The sequence below is a fragment of the Phasianus colchicus genome, chromosome 9, assembly GCF_987193195.1.
Source record: "Phasianus colchicus chromosome 9, bPhaCol1.hap1.1, whole genome shotgun sequence".
In the NCBI taxonomy this organism is placed as follows: Eukaryota; Metazoa; Chordata; class Aves; order Galliformes; family Phasianidae; genus Phasianus; species Phasianus colchicus.
This window is the reverse complement of record NC_143444.1, coordinates 6626202-6646082: the sequence shown is the minus strand read 5'-3', so window position 1 is coordinate 6646082 and position 19881 is coordinate 6626202. Positions and strand designations below refer to the sequence as shown.

At 41.7% G+C, this 19881-nt stretch overlaps 1 protein-coding gene across 3 annotated transcripts in view; it reads left to right on the top strand.

Annotated features, from left to right (window-relative positions):
- The first annotated feature begins 1605 nt into the window (after window positions 1–1605).
- COP1 (COP1 E3 ubiquitin ligase) overlaps window positions 1606–19881 on the top strand; it is a 129398-nt gene continuing 111122 nt past the window's right edge. For 2 of the 3 annotated variants that reach the window (XR_016469075.1, XM_090145964.1), the window contains exons 1-6: window positions 1606–2075; window positions 8444–8503; window positions 10093–10190; window positions 11462–11538; window positions 14411–14530; window positions 16034–16102. Coding sequence is in view for 2 of the 3 variants with exons in the window: in XM_090145964.1 (XP_090002090.1) it covers window positions 1717–2075; window positions 8444–8503; window positions 10093–10190; window positions 11462–11538; window positions 14411–14530; window positions 16034–16102 (783 nt within the window). In the remaining variant the exon portion in view is untranslated. The remainder of the gene's footprint in view (window positions 2076–8443; window positions 8504–10092; window positions 10191–11461; window positions 11539–14410; window positions 14531–16033; window positions 16103–19881) is intronic. The other variant, XM_090145965.1, reaches the window with a different exon arrangement.

The window sequence follows — 19881 nt, the reverse complement described above, 5'->3', positions numbered from 1 at the left end:
ATACTATTACCTTTATTATTGCTTGCTATGACTTTTTTTTTTTTTTCCCTGGGTAACATAATAGTCCACTGCAGAAACTCATCCCCGTAACTTCTGTTTGCTCTGGAAGACAAGGAAGTGTTGCTTTCCTTTCTTTTAGCAAGAGGAAACGTAATGCACACAGACATCAACGGCCAGGCTCAAAGAAAGACATTTTATCACTCCTCTTTGGCTTCCACTGAAATTCATGGGGACTCGTGTGTCTCGGTGTCTTTGTGGAGTTAGTCCTGCCACTTGCCAGCCAGAAGGCTACTTATACTAGTAGGGTGCAGAATCTTTGGCTCAAAACAAAACAAGACCCCTCAAATTCCCCAAGAAAGGAAACTTCAATAGCAGCAACAAAGAGTTAATTCATGTAATGGCAGATGTCAGCCTGTAAAGGTGAGACTGCTGACCCAGATTGCGAAGAGAAGCAGCTTTGACTTCTCTGGCTCAGAACTGTCAGTCTGTTTCGATTATTGTTTTGTGTTGTTTTTTTTTTAATCAACATTAGCAGTAAATACAAAGGCAAATGCCCGATTGTATTCTAGAGGTCAGCAGCAGTGCTCCACAGCTGTCCTTGCACATCAGGATCCCTGGAGCTGCGTTTGCACTCTTTTTGTGAGATGCAGGCTCCATGGCACACGCCAGATAGCTGACCAACACTGCCTACCCACAGCCACCATTTTCTCCCAGACCAGTTTTACCAGTGGTTTTGCAGTGCACTGAAGGTACACTTCACTGCCTGCGCCAGGAGGAGTGCGGCAGAACTCAGCTCTATGGGCATTTCTCCATACTTTGTTATGGGATTACCAACCTTGGGGAATGCCCTAGAGTTTCACCAGGTTTCAAAATCTCTTTAACCCTAGAGAGCTGATGGTGGGCAATGCAATGAGTCAACGCAAAGCAGGCTATGTGATTCTGTAGGCTGTTTGAAAAGAAGCAACTGGTTGTTTTTTTTACAGTACAAGTAGTGAGGCAGCGGCACCAAAGAGGTGGTGGTTCCCCATCCCTGCAGACACCAAGGTCAGGCTGGATGGGCTGCGAGCACTGATGGAGCTGCGGGTGTCCCCGCACAGTGCAGGCAATAACAGATGGCTTTAAGGTCCAACTCAGACTGTGCTATGACCGTACGCTCAGGAGCAGACGGTTGCTGTTTGATGGAGCCCTCTGCCCTCAGCACGGCTCACAACACCCTTAGCCTAGATAGAAAGTGTCTCTGGGGGCAGCGGCTCCCCGCAGGGCAACCAACACATCCCTGGGGGTGCCGTGCGCACTGATGGCCGGGACGCGGAGCTACGGACCGAAGGGAGAGGCAGAAGGGGAAGCCAAGAGACCCGTGGCAGACTGAGGCCGCCCTCCCTACGCGTGCTTACGGAGTGACTTGTGAAACTCCGCTCGAAACCGCAGCCCGTTTGGGACCCTCACAAAACCACCCCCGGGCCTCGCTCCGCCGCCCCGCCCTGAGGGGAGGAGCCCCGCCGCGGGCTGCGCATGCGCGGCGGCGGTGTCCGCCTGTCAATAAAGATTGAACAAGCGCCGGGCCGGGGGCGCGCGGGCGGGCGCGTTTTGTTGGTTTTTTTTTTTTTTTTTTCTTCTTCTCCTTCCTCTTCGAACAAACTTTATTGTTCCGGCGGCGCCGCGCGCACGCGATGCGCTGAGGCCGCCGCGCTCGGCCCCGCTCCGCCCGGCCTCGGCATGTCGGGCAGCCGCCCGCCGCCGCACCCCGCCGCGCCGCCCGCCGCCCCGGCCTCCTCCTCCTCCTCCTCCTCTTCTTCTTCTTCCTCCTCCTCCGCGGCCATGGCGCCCGGCTCGTCCTCCTCGGGCGGCGCGGCGGCGCGGCCCGTGCTGGTGGCGGCCGCCGTGTCGGGCTCGGGCGCAGCGGCGGCGGCGGGCGCGGGGCTGGCCCGGCTGGCGGCGGCGGCGCGGCCCGGCGGCGGCGGCGGCTCGTCTGGTGGCGGCGGGGCGGGAGGAGGGGGCAGGAAGAGGCCGCTGCTCACCCCGCTCTGCAACGGGCTGCTCAACTCCTACGAGGACAAGAGCAACGACTTCGTGTGGTGAGTGCGGGGATGGAGGGGGAGCGAGGCCTCCCGAGGCGGCCCTCGGCCCTTCCCGCGGTCTCCCCTTCTCTCACGGAGGGCTCCCGCTGTTCTGTTGCCGCTCCTCAGCTGGAGGATCCTGCGGCCGGTCCCGTGGCTCGGTTGCTCGCTCCTTTGGCAGCTGCACGGGGGCTGTAAGGAGCGCTTCAGAAATCCCTCCGTTAAGGGCCTGGAGCATCTCCCTGGTGAGGGAAAGTTGAGCTCGTGGCCGTTTATCCCTGCGACTTGGATGGGGATCTTTTGGTGCTGCCCTGCCACGGAACGGAGGGACGGTGGGCAGGAGTTGCATGATAGGGAGTTTCGTACTAAAGTGAGTTAGAAGTTCTTTGGGTTCTTCTAGATCTAAATATCTAAGGTGCGGTATGCACCGCGCTCTTCTCACTGCTGTGTGGTGACAGGACAAGGAGAAACGACCACACACTGGAGCGTAGGAAGTTCCACACAAGTGTAAGTAAGGGCTTCATCACGGGAAGGGTGACAGAGCACTGGAACGGGCTGCCCAGGGAGGTTGTGGAGTCTCCTGTGGAGACACGCATCCACCTGGGTCTTTAGTACCTGTGCAACCTGGTCTAGAGAGCATGCTTTGGCAGAGGGTTGGACCAGATGGTCTCTAGAGTTCCCTTCCAGCCCCCACAGTCCTGTATTTCTTTACTGTGCAGGTGGCAGAGCAATGGAACAGGCTGCCCGGAGTGGTGGTGGAGTTCCCTTCTCTGGGGATATTCAAGGCCACTTGAGCACTGTGTGACCTATTGTAGGGAATCTGTTTTAGCAGAGGTCCCTTCCAACCAACCCCTATGATTTTGTGTCCCCTTGGCCATCGCTTTTATTATTTTGGGGCATTGATCACTGTAAATACAGCAAAAGTGGTGTGGGCCTTCCTCTGTTAGTTGGAGGTAAGTGTTTGTGGGAGTCCAGCACCTAAACCCAGATGAGCAGAGAACTTCTGTGATGATGAGAAACATTTTCTTCCTTAATCCTCTACATATGTCGTCCTTCTAATGTTCAGAATTTCTGCAGTGATGAGAAAAGCTTTCTTCCTTGAACCTTCCCACGTCATCCTTCTGATGTTCAGCCAGGGCTGCTGCTTGTAGCTGAAAATACCCATCCAACAGATGTGGAAGACCAAGGCCCAGTGCTGTGTCTGCTGTGGGAGCTGGTGGTAATTCTCAGTTTAAAGACAGCTTGCTGGTAATGGGTTTCAAATCTTCAAACATCAGGAGGAGGTTTGGCGTTTATGGCTGCGTGGATGTACTAAAATGTGAGAACAGAAAGGTCGGGTGAGTGCTCTCAGCTGATGGTGATAAGAGAGTGGAAACAAGCGTGAGCTGCAGGAAAGTCATCAGCTGGAAGTACAAGAGGAGAGAGAAAAAGTGGACTGCAGCTGCCAAGGTGGTCCTGTGTGATTGCTGATTTACAGGGGAAGATTGGATGTTTGTGTCTGCTGGACAAGTGTCATAGCAAAGCCCCGTGGACTTGATCCTAAAGTGGTCTGTCAGAGTAGATGGGAAGTGTCCTTGTTACTTAAGTGAAGCTGCTGTGAAGTTGGTGGCAGAAAAAACAGCGACTACTTCCTGCTAGTAATAGAAGTAATTTCTGGTCATTGCCTGTTGCTGTAGGTTTGCTCTGTAGTGGAACTGGGGTGAGCAGACAGCTGCAATTGACTGGTGTGCTCTGAGCAGTGGGCCACATGAAGTGGGCTTAAGGGCCCTTGTTTGGGGAAATAGCTGCTTTGCTACTTTTTTTCTGGTTATAGTAAGTGATGCGATGGTGAATGCCCTTGTATGTTCGTTATGCTCTGGCCTGCAGCCATCGCTTCCCATTCCTGTCCAGTCAGTTTATGCTTTGTTGTGAGCCATAGGAATAAGGTTGCTGAAAGCAGGGGATATCAAGACCTTACCATTATGTTTATAGGACAGTTTGAATACTTTGAGTCCATTCAGAAAGCAGAGTTTCACGCTGCTATTTTTTTTTTCCCTGCAGGTAAGTGCTGCAAGGAGAGTGTGTAATTAACTGTTTTCTCCTCATTCAGGAATACTGCTGGCTGAATAAGTGAGAAGGGAAAAAAAAATCAGCTGAGCAGTAATCAGGGCAAAATGCCTTTACTGCCCTTTTGTACTTTAAAGGAGAGCCACGCTGGGCCTATTTAACTATAGGTCAGAAGCTTTAAGAGCAAGTAATAATTATAGTAACTTACCTGGGTTCTTCACTGCCATGTATGTTAGTGGGCTGTAGCACCTGCTATTAACAATAGGTTTGAATTATAGCACTCATCTTTTTTTTTGAAGTAGCAGTACAGTTATGCAATAGAGAAGTGAAAACTCAACTGGCAACTTTGACTAACATCCACCAGACAGGTGTCTGTGCAGGTTTGAAGAATTGGTTTAAACAAGCTTTGGCTATCTTAGTCTGAGAAGAGGGAGCTTTCAATATGCAGCTTTTCCAAGGTTGCCTTCAAGGCTCTGCCAGATGCAGTAGTCGTTCAGTGATCTTCCTGCGTGTGGATTGAGAGTTACTGTTAGATGCAGCTGGAGATTTGGCATCAGATCTTGCCTGTACCAAACTGAAGCTGGAGGAAGAAGGGCCTTCACGTACACAACTTACCTGAACTTCTTTGTGAAAATCCTGTTGGTAGCATAAGCGTGCACAGCCTCTTTGTCTTCCAAAAACGTGCTCTCAGAAATGTCAGGCTGAGGCTTTAATGCAAATGCTGGCATACGCTGCTAGTCTGAGTTGTGAAATCTTGAGCTCAGGGGTTTGCAAGTAGGTACTGTTTGTAGTACTTTTCAGCTTCTGCCTGGAAATGCATTACGCCAGACCAGGAAAGCACATGTGTGTGACTTACTAGACAACTTTATGGTGATATGGGAAACTTCTTGTTCCTCTTGGTGTAGGATGTAGAATTTAAAGACAGGCTTTGTATTGCTTGTGTAGCCAAGTCTCTTTCCAGTTGCCTCAGGAGCGTCTGACAGGGAATCCTCTAATTGGAGGATTTCCTCCTCTGCAGCAGTGTAATTGCCTATGGTTTTCCCAGGCCTTGCCTTAACCCTCCCAATTAATGGTTGACTAAAACTTTCTAAAACCAGTTGCCAGTTGTTTTGCTTCCCAAACCAGGGGTGGGAAAGGGGGTGGTCTGAACTACAGGCTGACTTTTCAGTGGCTGCTTCATTTCAGTGCTTGTTTGAGCTCTGACATCAATAAGAGCATATGGAAAAGAGTATATTGCATACAGAGGTACGCCCAGCTAACTTGGGCGTGGGAAGCTCTGCTTGCTACGTTTAAAGGTAGACTTGTAGGTCTTTAAAACCAGTTCTTTCTTCAGATGTTTCCATGTTAATGATGACATGTATAAGTGTAGTTGTTTGTATTCTTGTGATCTGTGTTACATTTGAGCTCTGTATCCAGCAGATACTTGATGGCAGTGATCATTGTTGTTTACTCAGAGCTTGACCATTCAGAGCCTGTAGCCGATGCTGCTCCCTTAGATCCCAGAAGAATGGAGTAAGAGGGAGAAACTTTAGCAGGTCTGCTTTGCTGTGGAACAGAAGGAAATATGAAATGTGCTTGAGTTTTATAATGACTGCTTCAACCAGGTGCACAGATAAGCCTTTGTGGTTTAGAAAGTGTAGGGCAGGTAATTGTTTAGTCAATAAGGTATCTGTATCTGGTAAAGAGCAGTGAAACCTGTGGCTTGCTGGAGTAATCTGCACCTTTTTTACATGACTCTGCTTCTTGAGTCCATCAAACAGCGAACGGGAGCTACCTCATGTGGAGGAGCCTTGGTTTCACCATGCCCTGTGCTTCAGTGCGTGCTGCAAGCTGTTGTGGGACTCAAGTTCCTGTCTCATGCCTCTGTTCATTTCTTAACTTTCCCTCCATTAGACTAACATAAGACAACTGGTGCACTGCAACTTCGGTGGGTTACAGCCAGCTTGGCTTTGATAAGTATTAGAGACATCAGTTTTGTTTTCCCTTGTAAGTCATTGAGTATCTGGGTTGAGAAATGGTTCTGAATGGAAACTTCAGGCTCTGTTGAGAATGACACTGGAGCCAAGTGGCTATTTTTGCAGGCTCAGTTTGCTTTTTCTCAGCTGTTTTGGCTCTGTCACTTCTCCAGTCAAACTGGTATGAAGAAGAATAAGTTGGGAAACAATGGTCTTGGATAGCTGTCGTGTCAGGAGGGTGTGTTCCTTCTTTAGCTCTAATTTGTGATGTCTTGCTGCAGACTTGCAGCTTTGTTGTTTCCTGCGCTTATTGCAAGCAGCGTGCTAGGAGTGTACCGGAGAAAACACATCTGATGCTGCAGAAAACAGCAGTTTTTAGCCCCTGTCTCCAAATAATGCCATGTTATATGGCTTGGCTGGAGGGCAGCAAGGTAATGAAACTCTTCATCACCAGTGGGGAGAGACCATCCTCAGAGACCTCCCCCCCTACCTCTCTGTAACCACAGGTTTTTGATTCTATATTCTGTTAGCTAGCCCTTAAGGGATGCTTGATTTATTTATTTTTTCCCCTCTGGTTCATACATCCTTGTTGGCCAAGTTTGTTGAGAATTTATTCCTTGAAACGAAGTTACTCCCGTTTTAGAAACAAATGACCTTAACGCTTTGTGCAACTTAGGACAACTGATTCACAGTAAAGGATCTGCTGGGGCACAGGAGCAGCAGGTGTCTGTTACTTACTTCAGTGGCTTCTTTTGAGGACCAGCAGTGATGCAAAGAATAACGTTCTGCTTTGCTCACAGTTAAGTTGTGTTCATGTAGCAGATTTTCTGGGGTGTTTAAGACAACGTAGTTCGTGTGTCAGGTTGAACAAACTTAAAGGCATCCGTCCTTCCCAATTTGGTCACTTTGAGGAGGATTTAGTTTGCAGTGGTCATGGCTTCCACTCTCTATGGGCTTCAGAGATATTTTAAGAGATGCTGTTCTTCCTTTTAAATGCTCAGTGGATCCCAGACATTAATATCCTATGAAAAGGGTGGTGGGATGTTGGGAATGACTCCTGTGATAACTTTTTTAGGCTCTAGGGGAGAAATTGTGGTGAAATAGAGCCTGCTTAGCTAGGCATTGCCTGTTTGGTCTGACATCAAATGGGTTCATCTTAAATTCAGAAAAGATTTGTGCAAACAGCAAAGGCTGTTAGCAGTTTTTTAACAGGTTATTCTATGAGAATGCATCTCCTAAGGGGAGGCTGCTTCTACAGAAAGCAACTGCTGGTGAACTCCTCTCCAATTGGAGATTTGTATGGACTAGCAGGAGCGTGAGGACAGCATTGGAATCTCTGGGCCTGAAAGCAAGGTGTAGCTTGTGGCACATCTGCTGCACATGTTACATAGAAAATTATGATACTGTTGTCCACAGCACCTTGCTAGATACCTGGTCAAATTCTGAAGGCATGTATATGATAGCATGTCTTACTAACCATCACTAATAGCAAATATAGCAGGCACTGGGAGTCGAGTGCGGCTCTTCTGCTTTTGTTTGCCTTCCATTTCCCTTCCAAATTCATTGCAGCCACTTGTTAAGGAGGCAGATATCCTGTATTGCCATCTCAGTAGATCTTTTCACCTCTTGCCTGTCCCAGGCTCTGTGGAGCACTGCCTGGCTGCGTGTCTTGCTCAGAGTGCTGTGCTTGTGTTGGTTGAGAAATAGTTCTGAAAAGAGCTAAAGCTTTGGTGCCCAGCTGCATTCTCCTGTTTTCCTAATTTGGGTTCCCATGTCCTCTGTTTTCTCCTGTGACTCTGAATGCTGTTTGTCTGTTGGTTCCCACTTGTTGCACCATACCTTCAGGCTGTTGGTTCTTACTTGTTGCACTATATACCTTCAGGTGTCCTTCAGCTCTGCCTGCTGTCTGGTGTGCCCTACAGGGCACAGCCCTCACTGGCACCTGTGCCTCAGGTTTATTACAGCTGATTCTCATAGCATCACTACTGAGTCATTTCTTTTAATTGTGCCTAGCTATTGGCTGAAAAAACAAAAGAAAAAACTGATCTTGGTGTCATCTAGACATAACTTATGTTAAAAATAGTTTAAGGTCAGCTTGAATTGGCCAGGATGTTCTTTGCTTGTCACTGGTGCTCTGGCTTTGAGTGGTTTACAACTGTTGAAAGCTTCAAGGGTGAGCACGTACCTGGTTTCCAGTTGAAACAAACTGCAGTATTGCTCAGAGTTCAAAGAACTGCTGATTGCCCTTTTGATCTTTATACTGTCTAGTTGCCGTTGCACTTTTTTTCTGTTCTATTTTACAAGCATAAAATATTACGCTTGTTTGAGTGGCTGCTTCAGATTATTAATACGTTAGAAAAACATAACTGTTATTTTTTTTTCCAGTCCCATCTGCTTTGATATGATTGAAGAAGCCTACATGACAAAATGTGGACACAGCTTCTGGTAAGATCTTTGTATTGCACAGATCATCCATCCTGTATGGTGCTTGAGACCTAACATTGCTGTGGATCACTTTCCTTGTGAGTTGTTCCTTCTGTTTTCTGGCCTTACATTGAAGACAATGAAATCAAGTTTTAAGAGGTGGTTGCCACCAGTTAGACTGAAATAAAGAAGTCTCCTAAGTGTTTAAAATGAGGCTTAGTGTATATATTTCTCTGTAAAGAAAAAAATGGTCGTAAACTGTTGATAGCACTCCATGTCCAGGGTCAGGGCTGTTTCTGCTGGAAATGAAAAGGTTTTTTTTTCTATTGCCATCTAAAGCAGTGGGTGTTGCTGTTATAAAGGTCATGAGAGCCAGTGTTGGTGTTGGCAGGTCCTCTTTGCTTTTGTGCAAGCCTTACACAGTTTGAAGAGGCCTCCACATTATCTGTTGCAGTTCTATTGAACTTAAGAGAGAGGGTATGTTTCAAGCTTGCTTCTTTATTCACTCCTTTATATTTTTCTCTTTGCAAAATGTTTACTAGGAAACTGTTACATCACATTGGCTTGAGGTTTATGTATTTTTCAGTATGTTATCTCTGGCTTTCACAAGGAGCAAATCTTCTCTGGAGAAGGACAAGAACCCTCCAGGTGCAGGTGTGGAGTTATCTGCTTCCCAGGCTTCAGCTAGGGGGTTGGAATAAGTGTTGACCCATGAGGTTTTAATGTCTGGTGTGTACTACACTTTTACAGTGCCTGTTAAATAGAAAAATAATCTCCTACTTTTTACTAGTAGTATTTTAGGAGCATAAAACAATCACCTTGAGCAGCAGTTAACTTTCAGGGTATGTTTTGTCCTGCATACAGGTAGGATAACACTTGATTTTGTGCTTTGTACATAATGTTTCATTATAGATCACTGGGATTCTTTTTAAGAAGTCCAAGATGAAGGGCATTAGAGTACCATTATTTAGGTAGAACAGAACAATGATGCGTCATTGGATGTTTCTTTCTTCAGCTGACTTGAAGCTAGATAGGGAGTGAGGTTCTTTAGCTCCATGCTGAAGTGCATCTTGTTAGTCCATCCCTCAAATGGCTAACTAGTTATCTCAGCGCCTTTGGAGTGCCTTGTATTAAGAACAACCACTGGGAGGTGGGGGAGAAAATTGTGAGACTCTTTTAGATGCCTGTGCACTATTATCTGAATGTGCACTAGCTTTCAATTTCGCTTGCAAAATATTTGGCTGATGTAAAAAAGTTGCTTCTGAATAATGCAGCCCATCTGCCTGCTTTACCTGTGGAAGAGGAGCATGAATTCAAGATCAAGCATGACTGAAGTAGCCACATTGTCACAATTCTTATTGAAATAACTGAGTGCAGTACTTAAACACAATTTTGTAATCCTTGCCAAGAACTTCAATTTTTGCTGTAGCATGCCCTTAGTCAATACTGGAATGCCTTGACTCCACTGTAGCATCTTGGCAATGCAGCTGTTAACTAGCCATCCAAAGGAAGTACACATTATCTAAGGTTTATACTATTTCCTTTGTGCTTGTGTAGCTTTTTATTTTCTGTTTATTCACTTGTATTTTATTTGTTGTTTTTTTTAATAGCTACAAATGTATTCACCAGAGCTTGGAAGACAACAACAGATGTCCCAAATGTAATTATGTTGTGGACAACATAGATCATCTTTATCCCAACTTTTTAGGTGAGCTCTAGGTTTGTTTGTGTAAGTAATGTCTTAGTTGTGATGGGAGACATGTACCTGTAAATTCATCCTATAAATAATCTGCATGCAGAGATTGAAAATGAAGTCCAAGCATCAGCCCTTTGGTCAACTGTGTTTTAAAATAAATAAATACACGTGGCTAGTAGTATAAATTGTTAATACTCCACTGCCTCGAGCAGTTCTGTATGCTGAGTTATGGCAGCAAGGCTGTGACTTGCTTTTTATAGCATGCAAACAGCAGCAAGATGATATTTTATGGTGAGTAGAGATTTCAATCTCTATAATTACTTCTGATTTCTTGTGCTGTCATTTGTTTAATAACCAAGAACTTGTGCTGTTTCTGAAGTACAGATGCTGATGTGGGGAGGCTGAATGGTGCTATTTTGACTGCCACTGCGTGGCTCATGTGATCGTGTCATCTTTGTGTCTAAATTACATACAGAAAATATTTGTACGTGTGTACAGTGCTAATTAATTGCTGCAGAAACAAAGAAGGGAAATAGTTAAATACTATATTACAGGGAGAAAAGATCCAAGTGAAACATGTTGGAGTATGAAATATCAACATAGAACAAATCTTGATTTTATAGCTGGGATATCCATTTAGTAATAACCTCTGAGCCACAGTAGCCAACAGATGTTTCAGAAACAGGCACCCTGACTTAGCCCCAAGCATGCTGTGCTGGAAGTGGTGTTAAGGCAAGTTGTGGAGGTTGTGTTAGGCTGAAGCATTGTTTCTGTACACTTACAGTTAAGGGGTCTGTACTGGGAGAAAAAGAGGTGTATGTATGGAAAGGGGTGAACTTCTGTCTCTTTACACTACTGGTGTGAAATTAAATATTTTAAGAATGAATGTACTAATATAAAGGACTAAGTAAGTTTTTGTTTGGCTGCACTTGTTCTTGGCCTGTAGTAAATCTGTTGATGTTTTATATCCTTCAAACTCTTCTGTGATGTGTTTTCCAGTTCCAAGACAGACACACTGATGCTTAGAAAAATGAAGTGGAGCAATTTTGTTAATGTGTAGGCATTATATTTGCAGATGGCCTCTTATATATCTTTATACCCTTTGCAGAAATTTGGCCAGATAGTAAATTTAGAAAAATATCAGTAACTTCATACTGTTTTAGTTGTTAGTAAACTTTCTGTGTAATTGAAAATAAAAATGGGGGTGAATTTTCTCATATTTTATTTGAACTCTTAAATAACTCTTCTGATACCTGGGGTTTTTTTTGTTGTTTTTTTTTCAGTCAATGAACTTATTCTTAAACAAAAACAGAGATCTGAGGAGAAAAGATTCAAACTGGACCATTCAGTGAGTAGCACCGTATGTTCAACCTTTCTTACTTTATATTTATTTAAATATTTTGTACAACAATTGCTATTACGTGGCTTAATTTATTAGAGATTGTATTATCAAGCTGGTGTTTTAATATGCTTTGTGGGGGAGTAACACCAATATTAGTGTATCTCCACAGCCTTATTAACTCCAGTTCTTCCTGCCAACATTCATAGAGGTAGAAGTGAGTTGCTAGTTACTTAGCATAACTAAATGTCATGTGAATATGTACTGAATATAACCTGAGAAACTACCCATGAAAACACACTTATTTAAAGGTAACAATCTTTATTCAGTGCTGGAAATTACAGCTACATTAAGACTAATAAGTAATACAGGCTTGTCTGATCATGCGTGAGAGGTTAGGTTCTAAAGAGAAATTGAAGGAAGGATAATAGTAACCACAAGAGGGAGAAAGATGTGTTTGGAGTACTGCTGTACTGGCTCTGATCCCAGGTACAGCTGCCTGGTTCTCTTCTAGATTTTGTTCGTGTTGGGGAATCAGAGTGCAATTTAGGCTGAGCTGTGTTCTCTAGAGGAAATCCCTCTGCTGTAGCAATGGATGCTTTTGTACATTTAAGATCAGAACAGTATATGATATTAATCAGAAAAATTGCATAATATTTGTCTTAGTTCTTCAGGTTTCCTTCCTTGGCTTCCATAACTTGTAAATAAGGATGCAAAGTAAAGATATTTTGTTCAGTTAGAAAGTAATAATAATAATAATGAGATCTCTGTTGAGGCCTTATTAATTTAGGGGTTACACTGTAGAAAACAATGCTTCCAGCAACTGTGAGCTTCAGAAAAGAGTACACTTTCAAGATTCGTTGGCTTATTTACCACCCATTTTCTACTGAAGATAAAATAGAAGGGATTTAATACCTAGCTTTAAAATTCTTACAGCTAACCTGAAAGAATGTGCAGCAACTTTTTGGAAATCAATTCTGCTTTCTCACAGTACAGCATTAAAACTATGCTTGTGGATGCCTCTACGTTAGATAACTGTCAGTAAGTGGAAAAATCTACCATGACCTTACTCCAAGAACACTATTATCTGTTTCTGCCAGCAAACAAAAATACCATGTCTTCTAAAACAAGAAGCCTTGATGCTGCATGTGCTTCTTAATGTGCCCGTTCTCTTAACATCAAATGTAATAAAAGAAGTTGAGACATGTTACAACAAATGAATCCTGTGCTGAGCACTGTTTCTTGGCAGTGGATTTGTCTCATTAATTGTAGAAACCACATTAAGGGATCTCTGAAACTTTCTAAATCATTTAGTAGAATCCATTAAGTAATAGCACCAGTATGTAAAGATTGTTTTCTGGTCCCTTCAGTGATGGTTAAGGCAAGATTCACATTGCACGTAGCATTAACAAATCTACAGCATTCTTGTTCACACTGAAAGTGCAGTTCTAGAATCTAATATCTGCAGATATGAGTCTTTCTTTCTCTGTACATCTCATTTTACTCAAATGCCTCTTTCTCCTCAGCCTTACCTAATGAGCCTGACAAGCCTTTGAACAGTGTTCCAATTACTTTCCATTTCTGGAAGGAATTTATTTCCAGGTTAATAATTTTCAGGTTAATATTTTGTCTCCTTTATTACTGTCCTTCCAAAATATTAAATAAATAAAAATCTTCAACAGTTCAGCAACTTCACTGTTAACTTCTCTTTTTCATGAATCTCATGCTTGTTCTTTCTTTCCATTCTTAGAAGAGTAAAAGTACACCCTGAAATTTATTCTAGGTTGTATTATTTAAAATTTCTCCATTAGCATATTGACTTGATTTGAAGTGATATATATATATTTTTTCTAGTTGTTCCAGATTGAAATTGAGATTTTTGTCTGTGCTGTTCCCACAGGTTTTAAGTGTTGTGTAAAAAGGAATAATGTTCTATATGGATGTTACATTATTTGTCTTAATGTAGCCAATACAAATACTCTATAGCTTCTTAGAAAACGTCTGCTTTAGATTGGAAGGCATTTCTAGTTCTTGCAAACCTAAATATCTTGATTTAGTGTCATAGCTTTTGAGGACAAGGTTTTTGATCCAGCTTTGGGTTTTAGGAGGCCCAAAGACCTTTCAGCTGCATCCTGAGTCTTCCTAATGTAAAGCTATGCTAGTGTTAACCTATAATTCAGCCTTTTCTCTTCTGAAAGATACTTTTTTTTTGCCTAACTTTACTGAGAAAAAGAAGGGCAAACAACCTTTAGGGAAGGAGTCTGGGCTGTACAGTGGTGTGCTTGCTCTCCAAGGAGTCCTTTTCAGCTCTAACAAGTTGGATGAAAAGATCAGCCTGCTGAGCTCAGTCTTCTTTCCTGCTCTTGTGTTTCCCATGAAAATGCACTTAAGAGGAATAGCGTGGGCAGGGGGGGGCATGAAAGAAATGGGCTGATGCTACTTTCTTCCATTTGAATTTAGCATAAAGGCTTTATGTATTCCTTGGTTAAAAAAATTAAAAGGTATTGCCACTTAACAATATTTCAGGTAGATATAATTCAACTGAGTTTCCATAAACATGCTTGCTTTTCCTCCCCATAGAAATATGTTCTCAAAAACTAGGGCACAAATCAAATAAAACTGTGGCTGTGTAATAATCTTTTCCTAGCAGTAGCTGTGTTCTCATAAAGCACAGATTCTCAAAATATCTTCCAAACAAGATAAGCAGTTACACAGAGCAGTGGGACAGAAGAGCTATTTCCTGTACATGTGGGAGAGTTGGGGATTTTGATTTCCAAAAACTGCTTTGAAATTTTTTACAAAGGGATGAAATAGTGCAGTTTTGATACTTGTTGCTGGGTATAGCCCTGAATTTCTTGAACCTTCTGTCCAATGTCTCTCATTTTCCTTCTAGAATGGCCACAGGTGGCAGATAATTCAAGATTTGTTGGGAACTGATCAAGACAATCTTGACTTGGCTAATGTCAACCTGATGCTTGAGCTGCTGGTGCAAAAGAAGAAGCAATTAGAAGCAGTAAGTGTTTGGTTTTTTTGAGCCTTTGTATATTAAGTCAGTTTGAAGATCTGTGCAGAGTGAAGCAAGCTGTTCCTGTGATTAATCAGTGATGTCATTGGTTTGGGAAAGTTAGATATTTAGCTATTCTATGCCCTTGGTCTCAGATAACCATTTTCAGTTATAAGAGCTAAATCTTCTAAATTAAACTGGGTTACAAACTTGGGATTAAGGAAGTTTGAGTAGGATTGAAATGGTGAGGAAAAGTTGTATTGGAAATTGTGTATCTTATTCCTGTAGAATCAATATTTACTCAGTCTGTGCCTCTGATAGTGGGGGAGTAACACAAAACTATTTATTCGAGCAAGATTATATCCCTCTCTTGGGGTATGGGGGTGAAGTTTTGTACATAACTCTTTCATTGTCATTTGATGATGCCAGGGTGGGAGTATAGTTTCTAACTTCAAAGTAAAACCTCTTTGTTCTCAAGCCTGTTTGTCACTCAGGTCAAATGTGAAACAAAGAAGCATGATTGAGCTTATAAGTACTTCTGAGCAGGAAAATCTTGCAAGGATACTTAACTTTCAAAAAACAAAGTAAAAGCCATCCTCTTACACTTGAAGAATGCTTGACTGCATTTTTCTTGTGTTTACTTGCTTTACTTCTTAATTACAGTCACAGGAGTGGGGAGAGAATAAGAAAATTACAGGGGAGAAAATTATTTCCTTGTATCCAAATCTCCTTATGTTTTCTGTCCCCTCTGCCCTTAATGGGTTGTGTGTGCTGATGTCATGAATTTTTTTGATTTAATGTTCACAGTCTTTCAGTAACAAATGTTTCTGCAGACTGTGAAAACAAACTTCAGAATACTGGAATACAACTATAGGACTATATTCTGAAATGTTTTTTGTCCCTCCTGGTCCTTCTTCTCCTCTTTAAGTTTTTAGCAAATTTGGGTGTAATTATTAAGCCGAAGTTTGATGGAGATAACTTATTATGGAAAGACTAGAAATATGTTTTAGTTTCATCAGTGATTTTGTCTTCCGGAAGAATCTTCAGCAGCCGTCATGTCTCTTTACATAATCCCAAGTGTTAGTTTTGGGAGATGTTTTTCATAGGAGTATTTCATACTTTAGTCTGCTATTTGCAGAAGTGAATGCTAACGATCTTCCAGGATAGACAAGTGTGCAAAGAATGTGTATTCCAAAAGCAATTTCAGGTGCAGTTGAAGGGGAAAAAAAGAAACACTTCCTTTTTTTTTTTTAGTAAGCCTTCAGAAGTACAAAACAAGAACTGTTAGGGGGTTTCTTTTGTGTTAAAACTTGTCATGAACCAAATCAAAATCTTTAAAACCTGTGAGGCAAGTAAAACTACTGTTCTTAAAACTGCCTTAATAACCCATTTTCTTGTCCTCATCTCTGAATGAAAGCTGTTTCTTTGCTAAGTGAATATATGAATGCTGTGTATGAATGCTGCTTTCTCAGACCATGAAAGAGTTGCACACCCTTATTTATTATTTTACAGGAGTCCCATGCTGCCCAGCTGCAGATCCTTATGGAATTTCTCAAAGTTGCCAGAAGAAACAAACGAGAGGTAATGTGTTTTGTGTTTTTCAGTGTGTGACATGGTGTCTGCTGCTTTCTGTCACTTCATTCATGTTTAAGTGATGTGGAAGTCTGGCATTATCTCAGCAAATAAACCAAGGCATATTTGGGGAAGTCCTCATGCAGAGGACAAACAGTTTTCCTTGCAATTTAATATATTTACCACGTGACAGCTTCTTTTTTTTTGCCTTTTTGTCTCATGCTGATGTGAATGTAGAATTTTTATCCTCAAGTTATTTTGTCATAAAGATATTTTCCTTCCTCCAACATGCTTCACGAAGCTCTTCAAGTTGTTTTTTTTTTTGTGATGGAAAAGTTGTTAAGACTGAGAAGGAGTGAAATTGTGGACTGTCTTAATTTGATAGCATCGAATGCCATGACTAATGCTGTGTCAAAAAAGAATGAATAGTCCGTGCTTTTTTTCTTACTTGTCTCAAAATGAATGTCTCAAGGAATGAAAGGTGTTTCCATGCATTGTCTCTCATGGTTTGGAACTTGTTGCTTACTGTCATGCAATAGTATACACTCTGGTAGCAGAAATTTCCCAGAAACCTACAGAAATGATGTGAAAACCACAAAAGAATGAGCTTTCTAGAGGCACTGTTTTTTGTTGAAAGATCAAAGACCCAACAGCGTGTCTGCAGATTATTGCAAACTTGAATCACATAAAGGTGATGCACGTGAGCAACCCTGTTCAGAATGGCATGAGGATTTGTTTACACAAAACTTCCTAAAGGAAGTTATCCTGAACCTGTCTGCGAATAGACATCCAGAGCCTTCTAATGAGAACCACCAACAGGGTTAATAGGAAAAAGGGGAAGGAAAAAAAAGGGGATGGGAGTGGGGAGGAAAACTGAGTACAAATTAAAGATGCTTGTGTGGAGTTTGAGACTTGCTAAGCTAGGTACAGCCTCACCTGAGAAGTGGTGACAATATTGCTGATTAGGATACCTGAGCTTCAAAGGAAAACATATACTAGAGGATATCTTGGGTATCTTGTACTAGAGGTGTCAATAAAGATGGCCACTTATTTTGTTTAATATAAAGCTCTTTGTCTGAGCCTTCAAGGTTAAGAAAGAAATACATGTTCCTGTGGTTTTTTTCTTGTTTAAACAGCAGAGACTTGAGCACTGCTTGAAACTGCTAAGACATCTTTAAGCTTTCACTTTTTTAATAGTTGTTCTGTAGATTGAGGAGTGCTGTATGTCCGCTATCATTTTTTTTTCCATGTAATATTTAGGATTATGCAGATAATGTCACAAATTTGACCCGTCTTTACAGCAGAACTAATGTGGGCTCTGGCCACTGTCCAGCTGCACTCAGTAAGTACCTTCTGTGAAGATTTGGTGCAGATAGAGGGACTGAGAGATTGCCCGAGTTTCACAGCAACTCTGTTTGTCTGGGAGGCTGATACAGAGCTTGGCTGGGGTGTTCTTTAGTTGAGAAATCCTGAAATGGTTCAGCTATACAATGTTTAGGTCAGTGCCATGAAAAAAATAATGACTCTGCTTTGCACTACTGCAGCTGAAAGAGTTAAAACAACTCTCACAGAAGAATTTGCCATTGGTGCCTGCTGTAGTTTACGTTTGGGTGGAATGCATAGCTTCTGTATTTTTTTATTTTTTAGCATGTGCAGTGTTCCTCTACTGACAGTAATATTCAGCACCTGGGAAACCTTGCCCATATCATCTGTGTTTGCCCTTAGCTTCAGTTGTAATGGACATCACTTCTTAAGGCTAGGAATGGGGCCTTGGGAGCATCCTGAAGCCTGTTGGGACAGAGGATCTATTTCAGGTGCTTTCTGTCCCTGCTTATGTTTTCCTTCTGTTGCCAAGACTACTTCTGATGTTCTTTCTTATCAACTTCCCTCCCCTTTTGTATTCTAACATCAAATGCAGACTGTCACATTTCAAAAGACATTTGTGCAAGCCTGTCAGTTCTGAGCTTGCTGTGGTGGTTAGCATCTGGCCTTGCCATTCATCTTTTAGGAAATGAAGCCTTGTCAGACTTGCACTTGCAATCTTTCTTTTCACTTGATAAGGAAGATAAGAAACAATGGATAGGAGTGTGGAAAATACAAATTAGTCAGTAGGAAGGTTTTAGAAAAACTGTTTTCATCAATCAAGACTCCAGTTCTACTAACAGACTAAATTAATCCAGTTGGTTCTTTATAGTAATCCCAAGATCTTTCCCATAGTCAGCAGTGTTTGTTACAAATACTCCATTCTGTTTTCCAAATGATTTCTTCCAGAGGAGCTGCTGTTTAGGGAAGGATGTGGTCTATGCCTGTAGTGATAATGCATCTAAGTCTTAACCTGCATGCAGATGTATGCAGAAAAACTGAAGTATTAATTTGGAAGAGGGGTTCAAATTACTATCTTAATAAAGCAGTAAAGCACAGGAAAGGTTATCAGATCTTTTAACAAATTTTAAGTTTCTTTTGATGCTTTAATAGGTGACTTTAAGAAATAAAGGTGGAACTCAGCATGCAAAGACTCTGGAATGTTTAACGTATTTGACAGAGCTGTGAGTCATGTAAGCAGGCTTTATTTTTGTGGGGAGAGTCTGAAGGAACACTACTCTTTTGTTTTGTTTTTACTAATTCAAACCTGGTTCCAGTACAGATGACTGCAGAGTGAGTAATTGCAACTTCACTCAGTAAGTTACAGCTTCTTTTGTGTATGATTGAGTGTCTGTTTCAAATTTTTGTTTTAAATCTTCAAAGAAATACGAAATTGCCTGGTAACTTTGTTTCCTAGTGTGCCTCTTTGAATATTATTTATTGCATGATTTTATTAACAGCTTTTATTAATTATAGACTGCAATTCCTTTGGGACTGTCAATTTTGTTAGTTAATACAGATCTTGCCCTGAAGTTAGTGTACTTGTATAATATTTCATTACAACATGTTCAGAGCATATAATTTACCACCTGTAACTCTGCTTATTTCACTCATAAAAGTTTTTTTCCTCCTGCCTTCATGAAATGGTGATGACTTTACTTATTAAAGGGGGAGCTACATCTAGAAGAAAACTCTACAGACTCATACTTAAGAATTCAGAATATTGCTGTAGTCAAGTCTTCTGACAAATGCTTCTTTCTTGCGCTTTCATCATTTCTCCAGAAGATAAATGTGAAGTTCAGCACCTGCAGAAGTTTCCATTAGAAATTCTGTTTTGATGTGTTCATAACTTTCCAAAACATTGATCTTTCAAGCTGAAATTTACTGCATGTATTTTGCACAAAGGTATTTGCAAGTTCTTTTTCTTTTAAGGTTATGTTTTGTTTTCTTTCTGACCCATGGCAATATGGTTAAAAAAAAAAAAATCCTTGGCAATACTAGCAGGAGAAAAAAGAATCTGACTTGGAAAAAGATTGAAAACAAATGGCTGAAGCCTGAAAATATTTTCTAAACAAAATTATGGATAGTTTTATAGTGGATGGGTGTATTGATCATCCACAATAGCTGGTTTTCTCAAAGACAAACTTAGCATGGCGGTGTGCCTTTCCATATGTGTGCAGAGTTAATTGGATGCACACTTCCTTTTTTCCATCTATCGGGCTCTTCTATTAAAATCAAAGATCCAAGGAGTCTAGAAGGTCAAGTTTAATAATGAAGAGCTTGACTTTGTGTTTTATTACTGTTTTCAAGGGAAACCAAATACATCAACCCGTGACTCTTTTAAAATCAGTAATTTGATGCCATTACCTTAGCTGTGTTGCGTAAATACTTTATTCAAGTTTAACTTTGTTTATTTTTAAATGATT